General features: G+C 49.5%; 1 protein-coding gene across 1 annotated transcript in view; it reads right to left on the minus strand.

The window, feature by feature from the left end:
* Positions 1-7,198: 7,198 nt before the first annotated feature.
* LOC126992856 (fat-like cadherin-related tumor suppressor homolog) overlaps positions 7,199-23,670 on the minus strand; it is a 56,008-nt gene continuing 39,536 nt past the window's right edge. Inside the window, exon 2 of the mRNA XM_050851674.1 lies at positions 7,199-10,681. Coding sequence (XP_050707631.1) covers positions 7,199-10,651 — 3,453 coding nt within the window. The 5' untranslated portion in view covers positions 10,652-10,681. The remainder of the gene's footprint in view (positions 10,682-23,670) is intronic.

The raw sequence follows: 23,670 nt of genomic DNA on the forward strand, positions 1-23,670 counted from the left end.
CGATGGGCGTGACCCTCTTACCACATTTAGTAAGTCTTTCGCAGCGGTTGTGTTTAGTTCCATGGGTAGCTTCATGAGCCTAGTGATGGCAAATGGTACATAAAATCAACTGGGAATGAAATAAAGACAGATAAAGCTTGTCAGCATATTGGAGCAAATATAAAAAACTTTTAAAATCAAAGAGGAGAGAAGTAAATAAAAATAAAGCTTGTGGTCAGCATATTGGAGCAGAAGTAAAAGGTCCATAAAATCAACCGGGAAAGAAATCATACTGGAGCAGAAGTAAAAAGTTCATAAAATCAACTGGGAAGGAAGTAAAGAAATAAAGCTTGTCATCAGCATATTGGAGTACAAGTAAAAAGTCCAGGAAAGTGTCTGGTGAGTTGCTTTCGTAAAGGTCGTATTAGTCGGAAACGCTTTTAATCAACCCTTTTTGGCACACACGGTGTATATATACATACGAGAAACTGCAACAACACAGTGAAAATATCCCGTAATGAACACCACTGAATGCCGGGGATCGAACCCGAGCCTTCTGCGGGCAGCACACCAACTACGCCGCCAATGTCCACAGTGCGGGGCTGGGGCGTCACTGTGTTATTGCAGTTTCTCTAATGTGTATATATAGGTAGTATTAGTGTTTCCATTGGTATTACTAAGCCGCTACTATGTTACTATTGCTTACTATCACTAGGCTCAAGAAACTACCCTTCGAAACACTAACACAGCCTCTACGAAAGCCTCGTCATCTCTGTGTGTGTGTGTGTGTGTGTGTGTGTGTGTGTGTGTGTGTGTGTGTGTGTGTGTGTGTTTACGTTGTTGCCTATTGCGCCAAAAAGCTACGAAAGCCTCGTCATCTGTGTGTGTGTGTGTGTGTGTGTGTGTGTGTGTGTGTGTGTGTGTGTGTGTGTGTGTGTGTGTGTGTGTGTGTGTGTGTGTGTGTGTGTGTGTGTGTGTGTGTGAGCCCCGAAATGTTTAAGGTTCATATTCTTAAACGTATCGGGCTGCCATTACAATTATTTCCCAAGGCCACAGAGAAGATAACTCAATTTTTCTTGTGCGATTTTCCCGTTCAAGAGAGTACTAATATTAAAAGAAAGAAGTAAAGAAATCAAGCTTGTCGTCAGCATATTGGAGCAGAAGTAAAAGGCCATAAAACAGAGCAGCGTGTATCCTCTGAAGGCAAGCGTCTGGTGGGTTGACGAGGCTCAGAGAAGCTTACGCCGCTGAGTGACTGCGATCCCTCGAGGCTACTGAGGCGCCTGTTCTTTTGTCTCTAAGGGGGGACTTTGGGGATGTGTTTTTCTGTACCTTTTTACTTATACTTATTGATAGTAATTTTCTTGGAGGTTATTGATGCGCCTGTTCTTTTGTCTCTAAGTATGGACGTTTTTTTCTGTACCTTTTTGCTTATACTTATTGATAGTGATTTTCTTGGAAGTTATTGATGCGCCTGTTCTTTTGTGTCTAAGGGGGGACTTTGAGGACGTTTTTTTCTGTACCTTTTTACTTATACTTATTGATAGTGATTTTCTTGGAGGTTATTGATGCGCCTGTTCTTTTGTCTCTAAGGGGGGACTTTGGGGATGTTTTTTTCTGTACCTTTTTACTTATACTTATTGATAGTGATTTTCCTGGAGGTTATTGATGCGACTTTTTTACGGGAGTACTTTATGGATTTTTCTGTCTTTTTACGGGAGTACTTTATGGATTTTTCTGTCTTTTTACGGGAGTACTTTAAGGATTTTTCTGTCTTTTTACGGGAGTACTTTATGGATTTTTCTGTCTTTTTACGGGAGTACTTTAAGGATTTTTCTGTCTTTTTACGGGAGTACTTTATGGATTTTTCTGTCTTTTTACGGGAGTACTTTATGGAGTTTTCTGTCTTTTTTACGGGGGAACTTTATGGATTTTTTTACGGGGGAACTTAAGTTTTTTTCACGGGGTACTTTATAGATTTTTTTTTGTCTTTTTTTAAAGGGGTACTTTAGTTCTTTTTAGTGGGTAATTTAATGATTTTTGTCTTTTTTACGGGGGTACTTTTCTGAATTTTGTCTTTTTTATATGGGGTACTTTATTGATTTTTCTGTCTTTTTTACGGGGGTACTTTGGTGCTTTATATATATATATATATATATATATATATATATATATATATATATATATATATATATATATAGATATATATATATATATATATATATATATATATATATATATATAAGCTTTGACATGTACTTTAGGGATTTTCTGCACCTATTTACTTGTACCTCAGTTATCTTTTCACAGTTTTATTAATAACATACACGTTTACCTTACTACATTTTACCTTTTTCTAGTACCATACTTTTAAACAATAACAACCTCTTCTATTTACTATTTTACCAGCAGTTAGACTTCAATAACCACTATGCGAGTCTGAATAAACCCGTGAATTTGAAGCCATAATCGCTACGTATTCTAAGAAGCTTTCGGCTCTCCCAACAACTATTTCCCAAGGTCACAAAGGAGATTAGTCGGGTTCTCAGGAGTGATTTTTTAATGTTCACGGTGCAGATGCCTCGTCAAACTATTACTAGGCTCATAAAATTACGCATGGAAATACTAACACAACATCTTCTATGAAAGCCTTACCTAATGTGTGTGTGTATGTGTGTGTGTGTGTGTGTGTGTGTGTGTGTGTGTGAGTGTGTGTGTGTGTGTGTGAGTGTGTGTGTGTGTGTGTGTGTGTGTGTGTGTGTGTTCTTGTTTCTGCGTCCACCTGACCTAGACTCAGCTGCATGCATTCCTAGCTCCAAGTTCCCCAAAACCAGCGTCTTTTCGCAGCCTACCTCCTGGAGCGAGGCACATACTATGTACACAAGGACTCTATATATTTTTATATTTTTCTATAGGCTCCTTGCCGTACACACCAAACACTTTGATGGCTCCCCCGCCAGTGCATCGTGTTTCGAACAAGCGGCCGCGCAGCCCCGACAAGGGCGAGACGCTGCGGCTGGTGCTGGCGCCGCCGTCGGTGCCCGCCAGGAAGAGGCGGCTCGGCAGCCACCCGTGTCTTCACGTGGATGACCTCAACCGTGTGCTGGGTTCGGTGAACGGCCACGCGTGTCTCGTCCAGCTGGACTCCGGGGCCCAGATCACCTTCCTCTTCCACACCATGGCCAAGAGGCTGGGGCTGATCACCGGCACGGAGCCCACCGAAAAGCAGGATATCGACCTCTGGATCGGCTCGCGGGTGCTGGACGTCATAGAACTGAAGGCCGTCCCCATCAGTCTGGGGGGCGTCGTGGAGATGGTCGTCCCCGCCACTGTGTTCCTGGCGTGGCTGGAGGACATGTACGACGCAGACGAGGTCGTGCTGGACGCCCACCACTTGCGGCGCGGCCGCATGGTGCAAGTGTTTCGGCCTGACGGCAGCGACCTCTTCGTCTGCCGTCCGCAGCAGCTGCGGCGGAGGCCGAGGAAAACGGAGCGCTCCGTGGAGCCTGACGTCCTCTGGGTGCGGCGGGAGGGCGGCGCGGCGTGGGCCAGGCCCATGACGATGCTGCTGGACACCGGCGCCCAAGGCTTCCACGTGTCTGAAAGACGCCGCAAGCTGCTCCTCGCGAGCAGGAAAGGCCGCATGCCGCCCAAGCGCGTCGTGCTGGACTTGGGCGACGGCTGCCGCGTGAACGCCGCGCCGCTGGAGGAGGTGGCCTCCAACGACCATGACTTTGTCATGGGCGTCTCCCTCCTGTGCAAGTACGGCGCCGTGCTGGACCACGCCCGCCACACGCTCGACTTCAAGACCGGCTCCCAGTGGCGGGAGGTCAGCACACAAGGCCCTCAGCAGGGGGTGGTCAGCACACAAAGGTTCCACTAGCAGCTCGTCGGGAACAAGGTGGTGGAGGCGAGAAAAGCGTGTGAGGATAACAGTTACATGGCACACTAAACACCAAGCCAGCACTTAGGCTCACAGGGAGGGGTGTGGCCAACACACTCCAAGTAAAGGAGAGATTTATGTTCATGGACGGTGAGCTTAGGTGTGGTTAAGTTTACAGGAGCTGCCTTGAATAAGCCCACCGGCCTTGCAGACTCCTTATGTTCTTCTTTTCTCTATCTCTCTATCTCTCTCCATCTACCTATAATACTTTTCAGGTGAACATTAAGAGAGTTTCCGGAGACTAAGAGGCTGTGTCTGAGGGAACACTGATGTCTTTGGGGGTTGACCCAACAAGTCCATATTTCTTTGAACACTTTTCTTGTCAAGGTCCTTTGCTTTTTACCAACTCATCGTGAATTAGCCACAAAGCAATTCCTCGTGAGTGAAGCAACGGCACCCAAGCTGTTTTTGTAATCTTTTCTTTTAATTTCCTCGATGATGCAACATTGCGGCGGATCTAAGGAGTCAAAAGACTGCCCGTAAGAGGAGGGGAGTTGATGAGACGAATAGCCTTAGACTCCACTCTGTCCAAGAGAGCAAGAGAGCCGTGGCTGAGTCGACAGAGTGACGGCACCGCGTTCAGGAGGACGCGAGTTCAATCCCCCCCCGGTGCCACCAAGCTGGGATTTTTCAGCCGCCGCCGAGTGGCTTAAAAACTACCCACATGCTGTCCAGAAGACCACCTATCAAACCGGACTTTAGATTCTAGGATTAAAAATGAGCTCCGGGAGGGCAGCATGAGCCAATGCAAGATGGCGCAACTATAAACACTCGCCTGCGCCAGAACGGGCTGGGTTGACCATCAGGCCCCACCAGTAAAGCCTACCGGCGCAATAGGCCGGGACGTAAAAAAAAAAAAAAAGTCCCGGAGGGTTTAAGACTATGGGCTTTACTTATTTACTATCTTATTTACTAATTATTTACTATCTTTTTTACTGTGTATCACTAGTCGAATAAAACTACCCATTGAGACACTAACACAACCCCTACGAAAGCCTTATCAAATGTGGGAGTGTATGCTCTTAAACGTTTGGGAATGTGGTCCACAAGGTCATGAGACTCAGAGCAGGCGTGGGTTGGTGTGGCCGGGCAGAAGCAGCAGCATCCAACAGCTTCTCGCGAGGCCGACTTTAACGCTGGTGTGTCGGGGAGCAGGCGAGGCGGCGCTTAACGAACGAGAAAAATGTCACAAACTGGAACGAACCCAGACAGGGAACGACGGTAATAACACGGACAGCCTCCCCCTTGCTTGAACACACACACACACACACACACACACACACACACACACACACACACACACACACACGGACTAACTGCCTGACTGACTGGTTGAGTGAGTGAGTGACTGACTGGCTGAATGACTGACTGACCGACCGATCGACAAACAAACAGACGGATACACACACACACACACACACACACACACACACACACACACACACGGACTAACTGCCTGACAGACTGGGTGACTGTCGATCTGACTGACTGACTGAGTGACTGACTGACCGACCGATCGACAAACAAACAGACGGATACATACTCACACACACACACACACACACACACACACACACACACACACACACACACACACACACACACACACACATTGTTGTCGATTGTTACTGCGAAACTGAAGTAGCAACACTCATATGATTGCGTAATTTTATCTGTAACTAAAATATTCTGTGTCCTCGAATACTAAATGTTAGGTAGACAAGTTTTCTATCACACACAATAAATGCTGCCAAAACCTCGCTGTGAATCTATAACGGAAAGATCAACGCTATATTTCCTTTCATATTCTTCGTAATAATATAAATTGTACGATTAAGTGCCACTGCTTCTTCTGTGTCCGTGGAAGGAGGCATTTCAACGACGGTTTCTTTATTGCTTTGTTTGTCTTCGCGCTCTGACGCTCCATTCTCTTTACTGTCTTCCCTTCCTTGGCGAGCAAAAACCAATGGACTGACGGTTTTCTAGATGTTACTTTTGTCTTCGCGTTTAACATTGCTAACTGTCTTCCCTTCCTTGGCGAGCAAAAAGCAATGCACTGACGGAAAGAATTTTACTGTTGTGTTTGTCTTCCCGTTCTCCTTTCCTCCCTGTCTTCCCTTCCTTAGCGTAATACACTGACGGTATCCTCAATGTCCTGTTTGTCTTCCCGTTCTCCTTTCCTCCCTGTCTTCCCTTCCTTGGCGTAATACACTGACGGTATCCTCAATGTCCTGTTTGTCTTCCCGTTCTCCTTTCCTCCCTGTCTTCCCTTCCTTGGCGTAATACACTGACGGTATCCTCAATGTCCTGTTTGTCTTCCCGTTCTCCTTTCCTCCCTGTCTTCCCTTCCTTAGCGTAATACACTGACGGTATCCTCAATGTCTTGTTTGTCTTCCCGTTCTCCTTTCCTCCCTGTCTTCCCTTCCTTAGCGTAATACACTGACGGTATCCTCAATGTCCTGTTTGTCTTCCCGTTCTTCTTTCTTCCCTTCCTTGGCCGCCTGAAAGTACCGCCCGCCGCCGTAACACTCGCGGCGGGGCTGGGTAAACACGGCCGTGATGAAGGTCGGTGCATGCGGTGAGGTGCGGCGCCTTAACTTCAGACGTGCCAGACAGATAGGCGGCTGCACCTCCCTCGCTGCGGCCCTCCCCTCCCGACGCCGCTCCATCCCCTTCACTGCTGGCTGCCCCCCTTCTCTATCTATCGACCTATCTATTTATCTATGTGTATGTATCTGCATTATCTACCTGTTTCTTGATTTTACATGTTACGTCTCTCCAAGTACGTCGCGTGGTTTCGCTGAGGCTCCAAACACCGTTCCATTAAGGCTACTAATTGAATTTCTTCCTTTTACGAGGACGATTCTTTCATTCTTTTGGGGGAAAGCGACGCAAAGCCAAAGCGAAGCCAAAAGTCTCCATTGTATCCCAGGAAGATATCAACTTCCCCAAAATAAATACGCAAGATGTATGTAAAGAGTTTTGGTTCAGTTCAAGGATTACAACTTTAGGGGCCGCGGAGCCTGGAAGATTTGGCCCCGTCCCGCATGACCAGTCCATCATGGGGCAGCGCGGGCACGCCGGGGAGGCGGCAGCGTGACTACAGGCTTCTTAACGTGCCCCTTTCACTCATTACATACACTCTTATCTTTATCTAGGCATTCACTCATCATTCATATAAAACCCATAGTAGAATTATTTTCACAGCATGAATTTCAACTCTGTAAATAGAACAGGCTTGTCGGTGAGCCACAAAGGTTGGAATGTTGCTGACAACTACCACAAGTCATGAAATGGGTACTCACCTTGCGTGTCGACGGAGAAGTACCCCTGCCCGTCCCCGCCGGTGATGGCGTACAGCAGCTGGTCAGCGTCGGGATCCCGGGCCTCCAACGTGATGACCTCAGCGCCGGGGGGCAGGTTCTCCTTGACCCAGGCCCGCAGCACGCGCTGGGGGAACATCGAGGGACCCAAGTTTTCATCCACGTCGTGGACTTGGACGAAGAGGCTGGCGTCAGCGCTCAGGGCGGGATTGCCGCCGTCCTGGGCCCGGACCGTCACGTTGTAGGACTGCCGCGCCTCAAAGTCCAGCGGCTGGGCGAGGCGCACGACGCCGGTTTTCTCGTCGATGCGAAAAACATACTCGTGGCCGCTGACGAGGCTGTAGGTCAGCTGGCCGCCCATGCCTAGGTCCGGGTCGGTGGCCTGCAGGGACGCCACCACCGCGCCCAGCGGCAGGTCCTCCGGGATGTCAACCCTGAGGCTGCGGGCGGCACCGAAGTCTGGCGGACAGTCGTTGATGTCCAGGACCGTCACCATGAGCCGGGACAGCGCAGACTGCGGGTGTTCGGGCGCGTCGTCCCACGCCCTCACCCGCAGGTCATACTCACTCCGCCGCTCACGGTCCAGGCCGCCCAGCATGTGCACAATGCCAGTCGTTCTGTCAACCGTGAACTCGTCCACATCCGACACCAACTCGTACGTTATCTGGGCGTTCAGACCCTCGTCCGCGTCCTGGGCAGCGATCTGAGCCACGCTGGTGCCGTTCCGCGTGTTCTCGGGGAGGTGGAGGCTGTAGCTCACACGATTAAACTCAGGAGCGTTATCATTCACGTCGACCACTTTGACTGTGAGATTCCTTGACACACTCCTGTGCGGAACGCCGAGGTCATACACAGTAATGTTAAGGAAATACTCTGGCGTCCTCTCGCGATCAAGCTCAGCCACCACCTTCAAGACCCCTGTTTCAAAGCCTATCTTGAACACCGAGTCCGTGTCACCGTTGGAGACGGCGTAGACCACACGGCCGTTGTGGCCCCGGTCATGGTCCTTCGCCGCCACAGTCAGCAGTTCGGTGCCGATACTCGCATCCTCGCGGACCTTGACGATTCTGGGAAACTTTTCTGGGAGCTCTGGCGGGTGGGAGTTGAAGCCGTAGCGCAGCGGCAACAGGGCGTAGTGTTCCTCGGCGGCGTTGTTCTCCGCCGCGGCCGCTTCCACTTCCTCAGCCTTCGATCCTATATCCGTTTCGTGACACTCGACGTGGGAGTGTTGCTTGAGGGCGGCCTGGCCATCTTTGCGTTTGGTGATCACCGCGACCGTCACACTCGCGGGGTCAGACACGTGGGTACCGTCCGTGGCCGTCACATTGAGAACATACGTCTTATGCGGATCAGCAGGCTTCACAACTTTCCTGAGGTCACACGTGAGAGCCAGCACACCCGACGAGCTCTCAACGGACCAGCACTCTTCGTCCATGTCATTGTGTAGCCTGTAGCTGATGATGCTTCCGTTGTCAAGGTCCACAGCCGAGAGAGCAAGGACTCTGGTGCCGACTGGGGCGTCCACGGAGACCCAACCTCTGCAGTCCACGCCGACGAACTGCGGCCGGTTGTCATTCACGTCACGAACCTTTACCTTCACTGTTGTCTCCGTCTCCCTCTTGAAAGGCGTGCCCCAGTCCGACGCACGAACTTTGATGGTGTAGACTCTTCGCTGGGCCTCGAAGTCCAGCACGGCGGAGGTTCGCATTGTCCCGTCGAAAGGGTCAATCACGAAGGGAACTTGGTCCAGATTGGCAATACTGTACGACAGGAAGCGGTTCTCTCCCGAGTCTGCATCTGTGGCGACCATGCGTGTGACGTAAGACCCCGTCGGCTCATTCTCGTCCAGCGTCACCTCCGTGTTGGGCGTGTTGAACTGAGGCGCGTTGTCGTTGGCGTCAAGAATTCTAATTATAACCTTGCCCGAGGACTGTTTCCTGAGGGCGTTGCTGGCCTGGTCCACCGCCGCCACCGTCAGGCTGTAGTAGGCCGTCAGCTCATGGTCCAGCCAGTCAGCCGTTGATATAAGGCCTGTGCGAGGGTTTATAGAGAATTTTTCGTCTTCATTCCCTGCCACGATCCTGAATAGCACTCTGCCGTTGATGCCCTGGTCCGTGTCCGAGGCGGCCACCCGCACGACGGGGGTTTGGGGCGGCGCCTCCTCGCTCACCGCCTCCTCGTACTGCTCCCGCGCAAACACCGGCGCGTGGTCGTTGACGTCGGCAATGTTGACGTGGACGCTGACTCTCGTCCTGCGCGAAGGAGTCCCACAGTCGACGGCCTGGATGGTTAGGTTGTAGCCTTCTGGCGCCAGCTCGCGGTCCAGCAGCTTGAGCACCGCAAGATTGTACTCCTTGTCGTGGACCTGTGTGATGCTGAAGAGCCTGTCGGGGTCCCCGGCCACGATGACCACCTGGTCCACGCGGCCACTCTCGCCCTCGTCCTCGTCGTCCACCTTGATGATGGCGTATATGTGGGTGTGGGCGTGCTCGACCACGTGGGGCAGATGCTGCACCGAGATTCTTGGCGCGTGGATGTTGACTTGGTACACCTGGACCTCCACTGTGGCTCGCGCCGCGGCGGAGGCCCGCGTGTTGGGTGGTTGCGGCCCGCGGTCCTGGGCGAGGACTGTTATCCTGTGTGGCCGCCCATAGGTGTGGGACAGTGGGCGTGTTATGCTCAGGACGCCCTTGGTCGGGTGAACGGCGAACAGGTTTGACGTGTGGTCCTGCAGCAGGTAGTAAACCTGGCCGTTGATGCCGTCGTCGGCGTCGTGGGCCGTCACGGAGAGGAGCGGCGAGTGGAGCGACGCGTCCTCGCCCACACTCACCTGGTACGACGTGGGAAAAAACAACGGTATGTTATCGTTCGTATCTAGCACCCGCACCGTCACGTTGGCCCTGGCCTTGAGGGGCGCACCGCGGCGGACGGCACTGCGGGACTGCGCCTCCACCACTAAGTTGTACCGCTCCCGCCGCTCACGGTTCAGCACGTCCCGCAACCCTGTTTTTGTCCTCACGTGCAGCACCACGACGCCGCCAACCACCTCCGACTCGGCCGTGAAGAAGCCGTGCGTGTCCCCGTCAGCTATAGTGTACGTGACGTGGGTGGTGGGCGGCAGGTTCTCGAGGGACACGCCCATGAGCTCCTTCCCGGACACGTGCGTCCTGGGCAGCGAGTTCTCGTAGATGCTAACATTGTACCAGTCCCTCAGGAACCTGAGAGACTCCAGGCTGGCTGCCGCGGCGGCGCTCCAGCACAGCCACGGCACCCCCAGCAGAAGCACAAGAAGGAAGAGACGCGAGGGTGGCCGCGGCCGCCGGGTGAGAGGTGGCCTGCCCGGGGCGTGGCGTGCTGGAGGCGGCGGGGCCAGCAGCGTCCGCAGGACCGCTCCCTGGGCCATCATGTCATCATGTCACGTGGGGGCGGGCATCACCTGCAACGAGACGACACAACGTTACACGTGTGCACACACACACACACACACACACACACACACACACACACACACACACACACACACACACAGGTGTATGTATGGTTAGCATAAAATATTTAGATCATAAAAATATGCCATCAAAAGAAGCCTTACACCTGCATTACCTGCCAAAAACACTTTCTAGGAAACACGCAACCAACAAACAGAGGAATTAAAAAAAGAACCAGAGAAGAATGAAGATGAATCGAGAAAGAAATGAAACAAGAAAAGGCGACGAAGACCCTAGGAATACAAAACATCATCTGGGAATCGTGTGTGTGTGGCGTGCATGCAATATGTCCTCGGCGACAGAGTTCCATTGGGCGACGCGAGGCCGGCGATTCATTGCCCAGGTGTTCCATCCCTCACTGCCGCCACGACAACACCTCGCCACCGCCCGCCGCGACGCTCGGGAATAAAGAAACGCTGTGCGCTCGAGGACTCCATTCACACCACCTTGCCTCGGCCCGTCAGGAAGGCGCGTGTGTGTGCATGTGTGTGAGGGTGAGAGACAGACAGACAAATATTCAGACAAACAGATGAACTGAGAAACAGACACAGACAATTTAGGCGTTTTACAAGGAAGGAAGGAATGACGATTATAAAAACTACCGATTCAAAATTCAAAAGAGGTCAGGTATGCATTGAAACAGGATAAAAAAATTACCGTAGTTATCATCAAACTGGAATGGAACATGACAGCAAAGAACAGTGTAAAGAGAGATAGAAACATTATAATCGTGACCTTATTAGTAACGACTCACTCCCTTCACCTCTTCTCTGTCAGTCACGGTCTACAGTCTCCCAAAAGGATGAAAAACACATCAGTTATAATTACAGTCAGACTAGACGATTAAATACAGCAAAGAACAAAGCAAAGTGAAGAAGAAAAACAGCATACTCCATACGAGACCCATTTCCCGAGGCCTACACTCATGGGCAGCTCCACAGTCCAACGCAATCACTGTAAGCTCCCAAACCAAACCATATTCACCACAATGCTCCGTTACTTCTCCTAAAATTCCCTCTTTTTTATATCACCGCCAAACACTATAGATATGCAAGTAATTTTTTTTTTGTCCTATTGTACGTTTGGTTTATGAGCTTACAAACTTGCTGTATTGGACTGTAAACCTGGCCCTCAGGCATTCACGGTCCAGAGTCCCCCGAAGCTTTTCCTCAAACCCAAACAGCAGCAGCAGCGCCACGACTTTTGTTACGGCGGGAAAGACAAATAGGAAAGGAGTTTAGAGAGTCGAGAGAGGAACATTCAGACCAGTCATCGCATAGGGTTGTTATATATCAGATATTTTTCAGGTAAACAAACAGATTACCACTTTATAATGTTTGCCCGTATGTGTGTGTGTGTGTGTGTGTGTGTGTGAGAGAGAGAGAGAGAGAGAGAGAGAGAGAGAGAGAGAGAGAGAGAGAGAGAGAGAGAGAGAGAGAGAGAGAGAGAGAGAGAGAGAGAGAGAGAGAGAGAGAGAGAGAGAGAGAGAGAGAGAGAGAGAGAGAGAGAGAGAGAGAGAGAGAGAGAGCCACTACGAAAATCTATTAACACACATATACACACACACACACACACACACACACACACACACACACACACACACACACACACACACACACACACACATACTCAGGCCTTAATACCTCAAGCAATCAAAGTCGAGCGCAAAAAATGGATGGCGATTAAGAGACAATCCAAACGCCATCAACTCTGCCAGCAAGCCACCGCTGAAAGGGAACTGCGGACCGCCGATAACACGAGAGGGGCGACACAAACACACACAGGGATGCACAGTGCTTAAGGAGACTACAAGCGGCCAGACAGACGGACGGCTCACACATTACAGCTCCTGAGAGTACACACACGATACTACACACGACTATAAGGAGACTACGAGGGGCCAGACAGACGGACGGTTCACACATTACAGCTCCTGAGAGTACACACACGATACTACACACGACTATAAGGAGACTACGAGGGGCCAGACAGACGGACGGTTCACACATTACAGCTCCTGAGAGTACACAACAGATACTCCACACGACTATAAGGAGACTACGAGGGGCCAGACAGACGGACGGCTCACACATTACAGCTCCTGAGAGTACACACACGATACTACACACGACTATAAGGAGACTACAAGCGGCCAGACAGACGGACGGCTCACACATTACAGCTCCTGAGAGTACACACCCGATACTACACACGACTATAAGGAGACTACGAGGGGCCAGACAGATGGACAGCCTACGCATGGCAGCGCCTGGGAGTGGGTTATTCAGCAACTTTTCTCCGCATCCATAAGCATATCGTCAGCCTCATAAAATAATCGCCTAAGTCATTTTTCAGCGATTTCCAGGTTTCTGTCTACATCAATTTTCCAGCATGTGACGCCCATTTTTGTATAGTTGCCTTCGACATTCAGGGTTTGAGTGTTCTAGAATTGGCCTCTTCATTTCTGCTTAAACCTTAACCCAAATGAGATAATGACAGTTCTTTTCTGATTTCCTGTAAAGTATAAAATAATGACTTAGGCGATCTGTTTATGAAGGTGACGATATATAACCTCCTTTCAAAGCTTTTAGTGGTGTTTCCCTCAACTACTTATCAGTTCAGTTTGTTTCAGTTTGTCATACTCTAAGGATTAATTCTGCGTTCCTGTTGCTGAAGCTTCAAGAACTAAGATCCAAAACGCAATTTGCGCAGTTTCTTGCGGTAATACAGTGATTTCTGCGTCGAAGGTCAGGATACTTACGTGCTCCGACTGCTCACGCTTCAAAAATATGACCTGAGACTCTATTTGCTCAGTTTCTTGCAACAATACAGTGATTTCTGGGTCGAAGGTCAGGATAACTTATGTACTCCGATTGCTAAAGCTTCTAGCAATACAACCCAAGACTCTATTAGCGCAGTTTCCGGCGGTCATGCAGTGATTTCTGGGTCGAATTTCAGGATAACGTCGATGTTCCTGTTGTTAACGATTCTAGAAATACAAGTCTCCATTGAGGTTATTTCTGGGTCAAAGGTCTGAATAAATGCGCTTCGGTTACTAACGCTGTGAGAGTTACAAGCCAAGCCTCCCTTTATCCAGATAGCATCGTGGAGGTAATTTGAAGGTCCTAAGATCTATACAGCATAATCGAGGTGGCAGATACGAGTACAATTTGAAGTTAACTACTGCGCTTTGGTTACTAACGCTGCGAGAATTACAACATAAGCTTCCCTTCATCTAGCTAGCAATATGGGGGTAACCCGGAGGCCCCTCAGATCTGAACAGCACAAACGAGGTGAGGTTTAACTAGTGGCAGATGCATTTTACATCTTTGCTCTAACTGCTAACGCTTCCAGAACTTCAACCCAAGCTTCCCTACATCCAGATAACAACGTGGAGGTAACCTGGAGGCCCTTAGATCAGAACACGATAATCTAAGTGGGACGTGACCAGTGGCAATTTAAGGATAATTTCTGCGCTCTGCTTCCTTTCGCTTCAAGATATAAGACCCAAGACACATTTTGAACGGTTTCTAACGGTAATACATTGATTTCTGGGTCGAATGTCAATATAACTTATGTACTCCGACTGCTAACGCCTCAAAAATATGACCTGAGACTCTATTTACTCAGTTTCTGGTGGTAATACAGCGATTTTTGGGTCGAATGTTGGGATAACGTCTATGTTCCTGTTGTTAACGATTCTAAAACAACAACCCAAGCCTCCCTTCATCCAGACAGCAACGTGTAAGTAACGTGTAGGATCTCAGACCTCTGCTAGTAGGGTCATTTGTATTGTCTCCCGTGAGCGCAGGGAACGAATGCAAACCTAATTATGTTCCTCCGGTAAGTTTGCATTTAATATCCCCGGCAGGCAGCCACGACGCTGATTAATTTACATGTTTACGCCTGACTCCTGCCATTCATCCTTGATCTGAGGCCATTGATGAGTGACCTTAATGAGAGGCTGAAGACCATAACGAAGAGGAAGAAGAAGAAGAAGAAGAAGAAGAAGAAGAAGAAGAAGAAGAAGAAGAGGGAAGAAAGGAAAAGGAAGCAAAAGGAAAAGAAGAAGACAAAGAGGAAGAAGGAAAAGAAAGAGAGGAAAAAGAAAAGGAGGAAGATGACGAAGAAGAGAAGGAAAAAGGAGAAGAAGAAGAAGAAGAAGAGGAAGAAGAAGAAGAAAAAGGAGAAGAAGAAGAAGAAGAAGAAGAAGAAGAAGAAGAAGAAGAAGAAGAAGAAGAAGAAGAAGAAGAAGAAGAAGAAGAAGAAGAAGAAGAAGAAGAAGAAGAAGAAGAAGAAGAAGAAGAAAAGGAAAAAAAAGAAGAGGAAGAAAAAGAGGAAGATGAGGGAGAAGAGAAGGAAGGAGAAGAAGAAGAAGAAGAAGAAGAAGAGCAAGAGGAGGAAGAAAAAGAAGAGGAAGAAAAAGAGGAAGATGATGAAGAAGAAGAAGAAAAGAGAAGAAGAACAAGAAGCAGAAAAAGATTGAGAAAAGGATATCAAGAACTCGTTTTCATATAATCTTTTTTTTTTCTTACAGTAACGACTTTGAAACTTTAAACGGAGACACACACACACACACACACACACACACACACACACACACACACACACACACACACACACACACACACACACACACACACACACACACACACACACACACACACACACACACACACACACACACACACACACACACACACACACACACACACACACACACACACACACACACACACACACACACACACACACACACACACACACACACACACACACACACACACACACACACACACACACACACACACACACGCACTATCCACTCCCCTCTACAGTTAACTAATACATTAAACTCAGCCTTAAAACGACATAGAAAAAAAAAAACTCCCACACATCAGGCGAATGAGAAGATGAGGAAGAAAAAGAGGAAGATGAGGAGAGAGAGAGAGAGAGAGAGAGAGAGAGAGAGAGAGAGAGAGAGAGAGAGAGAGAGAGAGAGAGAGAGAGAGAGAGAGAGAGAGAGAGAGAGAGAGAGAGAGCAGGAAAAAAGGGAAATAAGACCTACCCAAATGAACTAGATAGGAATGTGTGTGTGTGTGTGTGTGTGTGTGTGTGTGTGTGTGTGTGTGTGTGTGTGTGTGTGTGTGTGTGTGTGTGTGTGTGTGTGTGTGTGTGTGTGTGTGTGTGTGTGTGTGTGTGTGTGATAAACACAGTACACTTACTTCAACATATTTACCTTTAAGTCCATATTTTAGACTCCTGATATGCGTACAAATTGAGTCACCGCGTACTAATAGGCAAACAGACACACAAATGAAAACACACAGTGCACGCTGTGCAACACAGATGAAGAAACTTTAGAACACTTCCTGCTACACTGTGAACCCTTCAGACACGTCAGACAAATTTACCTTTTTTTACCAAGGCAACAACACGTCACCGCTACAAGGATGTATCCCAGACTTCATCGAGGTCTGGGGCAAATCGGACCCATTCATTTTTTTATTGGTATGTCCTTGCCTTATACGAGGACGCGCGTGTATACAACTGAATGACCACCGAGGCGAACATCGCGTGCTGGGTGCGGGTCCCGCCTCAAGAAGGTGACGGCCCTGCACCTGACGACCGAGCAGGAGGCGCCCGGCCTCTGCTGCTTCCACAAGCAGCGCTGCTCGGCCATCTTCATGACCGTTGAGCTGCTCCCTGAGAGCTGTGTGTGCGTGACCGCGTTGACCAAAGAGTTTGCAGAGTGTCGCGTCGCCGTGAACCGCGCCCTCGTGGCGGGGCTGGACACGGATGAATCCTTCGTGAGGATGAAGGTGAAGAGAGGACGCCGGACCGTCCGGAAGAAGGCGTTAGATGCAAGGTTCCTCATCGAGTGTTTGCAGGAGGAACGGATCGTGGAGGGGAAAGTTAAACTTGCGTTTGATATTACGTCCTTTTCACCGCTGACCTTTTCCTTCCACATCAAAACCTTAGTCAGCGAGTGTTCCCTGACTGAGCGTCAGCCCGTGCATGTGATCCCAGTAACTGCCCGCACAGGGCTGCCCTCAGCAGAGTGTTCCCTACCAGAAAGTCAGCCGGCAACTGCCGCCCCAGAAACTGCCTGTACAGCACTGCCCACAGCAGAGTGTCCCGTAACAACGGAGTGCCAACCCGTGCCTGCTGCCCCAGTAACTGCCTGTATAGAGCTACCATCAGCAGAGTGTCCCGTAACAACAGAGTGCCAGCCCGTGCCTGCTGCCCCAGTAACTGCCTGTACAGAGCTGCCCTCAGCAGAGTGTTCCGTAACAATGGAGTGCCAGCCCGTGCCTGCTGCCCCAGTAACTGCCTGTATAGAGCTACCATCAGCAGAGTGTTCCGTAACAACGGAGTGCCAGCCCGTGCCTGCTGCTCCAGTAACTGCCTGTATAGAGCTACCATCAACAGAGTGTCCCGTAACAACGGAGTGCCAGCCCGTGCCTGCTGCCCCAGTAACTGCCTGTAAAGAGCTGCCCTCAGCGGAGGAAGACTGCCGCGACGCACAAGAAACAGTCGAGGAACGAACGTGCGCGCCACCAAACCCGAACACCGACACGTCGGTCCTTAGGAACGTCACGATCCCCCGAAGGTACAGGCACAGAATGAAGGGCCGAGGAGGTGTTGTGGGGCGCCTCCACGAAGACCATCCCGTCACCATTGAGTATAATGAACGATGCGGCGTAATGAAGTTTCGGGGCCTCGCCGATGACGTCAGACGATGCCAGGACGACATAGATGGCACGATAAAGACGTGGCAGAGGGAGAACAGCAAGAAACAAATGACGAAGAAGGCGGCAGCGAACGGTGCCAAGAGTGAAGGCAAAGAAACAACACCCCGACAAGACACTAAGCTTATGCGTGCCCACGACATCCGGCAAGACCAGGCCCGTAAGGAGACTAACGCCGCGACAACTGGCGCCAAGAACGAAGGCAAAGAGGTAACAACACCCCGACAAGACACTAAGCCTGTGCGTGCCCCTGACACCCGGCAGGACCAGGCCCGTGAGCAGCGTAAAGCGGGGACGAAGAGTGTATGTGCCCCCAACACCCGGCAAGGGACTGAGCGTGTGTGTGCCCCCAACACCCGGCAAGGGACTGAGCGTGTGTGTGCCCCCAACACCCGGCAAGGCACTGAGCGTGTGTGTGCCCCCAACACCCGGCAAGGGACTGAGCGTGTGTGTGCCCCCAACACCCGGCAAGGCACTGAGCGTGTGTGTGCCCCCAACACCCGGCAAGGCACTGAGCGTGTGTGTGCCCCCAACACCCGGCGTACGGCCACGGCCATTCGCAACGCACCGTCGCCCCAAGACACACGACCCGAGGCGCGGCAACACCCGCCGGCGGCTGATGGCGCCCCGAAAGAACGCCAAAGGAAAGTTGCTAAGGAAGCCGTCAAAGGACGCTCTAAAGGAATTGCTAAAGGGCCATCTCAAGAAGCCCCGAAAGGCGCGTCCCATGACACTCCCGAAGGAGCGCCGAGGGAAGCTCAGCCCTGGACGCTGCTGCCGCCGCCGCGCCTGCGCAGCCCCGACCGGCGGGACATCCTGGGACAGCGCTGGCTGTCTGATGACGTCATGGACCTGGCCCAGGAACTGCTGCAGCGGCAGTTCCCGAACACTCGCGGCTTGTACGCCAGCGGCGCCGCCTTCACCCTGCCGCCCCTGCAGCCCGGCAGCGGAGCGCTCTTCCTGCAGGTGGTGAACCGGTCCACGCCGATGAGCCTCGCCTCCATGGCGGACTACGGCCGAGCGGGGGGCAGCCACTGGCTACTGCTGTCCTCGTACGGGGCGGCGCGCCCAGGCCAGCTGGCCGTGTACGACTCGCTCTACGACACGCTCTCCGCCTCCACGGCCGCCCTGGTGCGGCAGCTGCAGGAGCTGCACGCCCCGCCCCCGGGCGCCGTCATGCGGCTCGTGCAGCGCCAGCAGGACGGCTACAGCTGCGGTCTCTTCGCCCTCGCCTTCGCCTTCAGCATCGCCCACGGCCAGGACCCTTGCCGCGTGCGCTACGTGCGGGCCCGCATGGCGCGCCACCTGCTGGCGTGCCTCGAGCGGGGCACAGTGACGCCCTTCCCCAGCGAGCCCAAGGACACGATGGGCTAAGAACCTTCACCTTCAAACACAGAGAGGAGGACTTAGGCAGCGACAGGAAGGATAAAGAGTGGGTCTCTGCTTCGCCTCTGTTCACAGCTGTGTCCAGTGTCGCGACAACTGCTGGAGGTGTCTTTCAGCAGTCCATATGTTTCAGTATTTACTTCATACTTTTTCTACAAATCAAAAAGACGTTAGTACTCTACATTTTATCTTCGGAGCTTCAGCAGGAATGGCAGGTATTTGTGCACAAACACCGAAAGAATAATTGATAGAACTGATAACATTCAAGACTCTTAGATTTATGAGATATTCATTTAATACGTGTCTCATAAATCTGCGAGTCTTGAACGTTATCACTTTATTAATTATCCTTTTCGGCCTTCGTGTGCTGGTCATTATCTGTCAGCTCGATCCTGGCCGACCTGCGTGCAGTGACTCAGTGTTTCGTGCGTGTGGATGTTTCTCACGGCATGCGAGGCCAAAGCCTTATTTTGTGTCTGCTGTAATGTTACCTGGTCGCTTCTGCTTGTCGTGGTGAGTGGCACCGAGGGACACTGCATGGCGGGGATGGCAAGGCTTTGTGTGATGAGTTGTGGTGCTGCTGGGCGGCTCCTAGGGCCGTACAGGTCTGTCAGGGCGTCTGCTTCCTTCCGTCTTCCGGTGTGTTCCTTCCCCGCACGGCCACCTGCCGCTCCAAATACTTTCCCTTGGCTTGAGTTTTCCCCTACGGACGTGCCTTGGGCAACATAGTGTTTCTTCCCTGCGGTATTGTTTTGAATTTGTTCTTATTTGTTTTGGTTTTCATTTCATTTTATAGTTGTATTTTTTCACTGTCACTGACGGTTCGGTGCGCCGTGAGTTGCCTGGAGTTGCCGGGACGCGCCAGTGTGCGTGGTGTTGTCCGCATGATGTGCAGTAGTACACATCCTGCCGCTGGTTGTGGCGAGGCTGCCGCGTGGAGGGTGTGGGGTGGCGTGAAGGCGCGGCCAATGCGGCACTCCTGCAGGGAGGGGGAACGCTGGCCCCGCGAACACGAAAACGAGGAAGCTTTTCTATGTATTTATGCGCCTCCTCGGTGCAGTGGTTAGCGTCCCTGACTACGAATCTGCAGGCATGGGTTCGAATTCTGGCCTGCAATAGCCAGATAAGGATAAAATTAGGCCAAGTAAAGCAGAAATAAGCCACCAAGAAATGAAAATGAAAAAAAAAAAAAAGCAAGGCAGTCAGCTAGATAGATAAAAAAAAAGGCCAAGTAAAAAAAGAAGCCAATAAGCCAAGAAACGAAGCAAATGTAAAAAAAAAGCAGGTGAAGCAAGGCAGGTAACGTGAGTCTACTTATTGTGAGTCATGTAAGGTAAATAGTGCCGTGAAAGTCATTAAGCCAACAAAAACTATGTTAAACAAGCGTAAGGTAAACAAGGGAGGTAACCAGGTGAAGCAAGGTAAGGTAAGTCAATTAGAGGTGAGTCAGGTAAAGTAATTATGTAAGAAAAGTCACTGAGAAAGAAAAGTAAGGCGGATGTAAACTAAACCAAGGCAAGACAGGTGGAACAGGCAAGGTAAGCCAAATGAAGGTGAGTCAGGTAAAGTAATTAAGCCAAAAAACAAATCGTTAAGCCAAGAAATTCCGATGAAGAAACAAAGAAACAAACACGACAGAAAGAAAGGATGGAAGGAACGACGACACGAAGAAAGGAAGAAAGGAAACAAAGAAGGAAGGGAGGAGAGCTAAAGAGAAGATGGAAAACACAAGGCAAAGAAAAAGAGGAAGGAAGAAAGGAAGACAGGAAGAAGAAAGGCAGGAAACAAAAACAAAAATGAAAAAGAGCTAAGGTAGAGCTAGAAAACAAAAAGCAAAGAAAAAAATAAATAAGAAAAGTAAAAATTAAAGTAAGTAATTAAATAGGTCAGCAAAGCCAGGTGACGTGTATCACTGTATGGGCGCCGCGGAGAAGGCCTTATTAGTCGCCGCCACCTCCGCAGCACTGTGCCGCCCCTCAAGGCCAACCTGACACACAAGAAAAGATCAGAAAAGGACGTCACGAAAAGCAAGCCTCCTCCAACACCACCTTCTCCACGACAAGACTTTCCCGAGAAAGTAGCCTGGATACAGGAACATGTCCACACGCCCCAGTCACGTGAATCACAAGAGGAACGTCGGCCAAGGCTTTAGGGAAAGAGATGATGGGCTTCCTCGAAGACTGAAGAGGCAAAAGACGAAGGGGGAGAGGAGACGAAAAAGGAACACACACACACACACACACACACACACACACACACACACACACACACACACACACACACACACACACACTGATGACAAACAGGTAAATGCACAGCAAATTTTATAGAATAAACACACACGTAACTCCAGACCAGTGGTTCCCAACCAGGGTCCATGAACCGAATTTGAAGTGTTCAATAGAAATTCTAATTATTTTAAAATTTATTATACTGGAATTAGGAGACATTCATACTACACAATCCTTAAAACTTAGATGCTTAAATTACTCTACATTAGCTAAGGGCACCCGGGGTGTCAAACTCACGGCCCACGTGGCAAATGTAGACATCGGGATGGCCATGAGTGGCCCGCGAGGTGACAGGAAGATTTGTTGCCTCCTGTGGGGGTCCACAGGTGAAAAAGTGACTGGAAAAGGGGAACGGGACAAAAAAGGTTGGGAAACACTGATCTACAGGCCAATAAGCTACATGGCATTAGCGTAAAGCTGTAGTCCCGTTATATAACAACAATGACTCCCGGGGGTTAGAACCAGGCCCTGTGAGTACAAGTCGGGACAGCAAACGTCTCCTGTCCTGTGTCTCTGACTCGTAGATTAGAGAAGATGGTAGCAACAACAAACAGCCTAGTTAGGACCAAGAGGTTTGTTGCTGTTTGCTTTTCCTTTGTACTACTTTGTACTTTGTCCTTCTCCTCCTCCTCCTCCTTCTTCTTCTTCTTCTTCTTCTTCTTCTTCTTCTTCTTCTTCTTCTTCTTCGTCTTCTTCTTTTTCTTCACGCTCAAATAAATAACGGCATCCAATCAACCATCGTAAAAACAAGACAGTTTATACGAGTGGAAAGGATCTAAGTCTAAATTCTTAACTCTTATTTGCTTGTCGTGTTCATGTATAGTTACGTGTCACACACTATTGGGCACGCCGAGTGTGTGGGACAGACGGCAACCACCCGCTTCTAAAGGACACAAAGGAAATGCTATTTACTGTGTGGCGGGTAAACAGATGAGGTGGTGGTGGTGGTAGTAATGGTGTCGTGGTGGTTGTTATGGTGATTTCAGAGGTGGTAGTGGTGTTGGTAATGCTAACTATATAGTCGATGGAGGTGTTAGTGATGGTGGTGGTGGTATCATTGGTGTTGTGGTGGCGGAGTTGTTGGTTGTTGTTTTGGTGATTGCAGCGCTAGTGGTGGTGGTGGTGGTGGTGATGGTGATGGTGGTGATGACAGTACAAGTTATAGTGGTGGTTGGTGATGGCACTGGTGGTGTGAGTGGTGTCTTTGTGCTTGTTGTAGTGCTGGTAATGGTACAAGTTGTGGTAATGGTGATGAGGGAGTAGACAGTATTTAATGGTGGAGGTAATAGTAGTGGTGGTGGTGGTGATGATGGTGTAGATAGTAGCTAATGGTGGTGGTGGTGGTGGTGATGATGGTGTAGATAGTAGCTAATGGTGGTGGTGATGGTGGTGGCTGTAGTGTGGACAGCGGCATCAGGGCAGGAAGGCAGGTGGTCGCGTGCCTCCCAGATGTAACTTAGCACAATGACTGCACCGGCGCGGCCACATCACCCTTACTCAACGCCGTGCCACCCCGCCCTGCCCTGCCCTTCCCTTCCTTTCCCTGCCCTTCCCTTCCCTTCCTTCCAATGCCCTCCCTTTCCATCCCTTTCCTTTCCTTTCCTTTTCTTTCCCTTCCCTTCCCTTCCCTCTCTTTCCCTTCCTTTTCCTTCCCTTTCCGTCCTTTCTCTTCCCTTTCTGCCCCTTTCCTTTCCATCCATCTAGGGATTGTCGGTTTGGACCTTTTTCTTTGTCCCGGGATTCCGGGATAAAATTTAGCCCTAATCCCGGGATTTTCAATTGTCTAAAATTGCACATTATGCCTAGTTTCCCTTTCAGGTTTTTGCTGTGCTTAACATTAATAGATATGCAAAAATATTACTGTAGATTGACTGTCTTATTAATTCCACTTAATATTTAATTCCAAATTTTCAGCATACACTTTGTTTCTCAACAAAGTAAAAGGAATAAGAATAAGAGCTAGTATATGCTGCGTTTACTACTTTTTTTTCTGCTTCCGAATTCCAATGTGAATGACAATGTGAATTATAGTTCATTATCGCTGATAAAGAAAGAAAGAAAAAAACCCCATTTGTTTCCATGTATACCCAGTGAAATGAAAAGAGTACTTAATGACAGAAAATTTAATAAAAATAAATGAAGAAAAATTAAACGTATGCATTCTTTATTTATAATATGAACTAAATGATTAAGAAGTATCTCATAGAATAAGATCTTATTTAACACAAGCAAATCTCCATAAAATGAAAGCAATAAATGACAGTAAGTTTAATCAAATGAATGAATAAAAAATAAAACATACATGTTCTGCATTCCTGTGTAAACTAAAATGATTAATAAGCAATCGAGCATGTATGGAATTTTGATAATAAGATCATAAATAACACGAACAATTTTCCATAAAATAAAAACAATAATTAATGACATAAAATTAAATTATATGAATTAATCAAAAGGAAAATTATATTCTGCATTCATATAGCATCTATGGGATTTCATGAAAAATCT

The sequence above is a fragment of the Eriocheir sinensis genome, unplaced genomic scaffold (genome assembly GCF_024679095.1).
Source record: "Eriocheir sinensis breed Jianghai 21 unplaced genomic scaffold, ASM2467909v1 Scaffold51, whole genome shotgun sequence".
In the NCBI taxonomy this organism is placed as follows: domain Eukaryota; kingdom Metazoa; phylum Arthropoda; class Malacostraca; order Decapoda; family Varunidae; genus Eriocheir; species Eriocheir sinensis.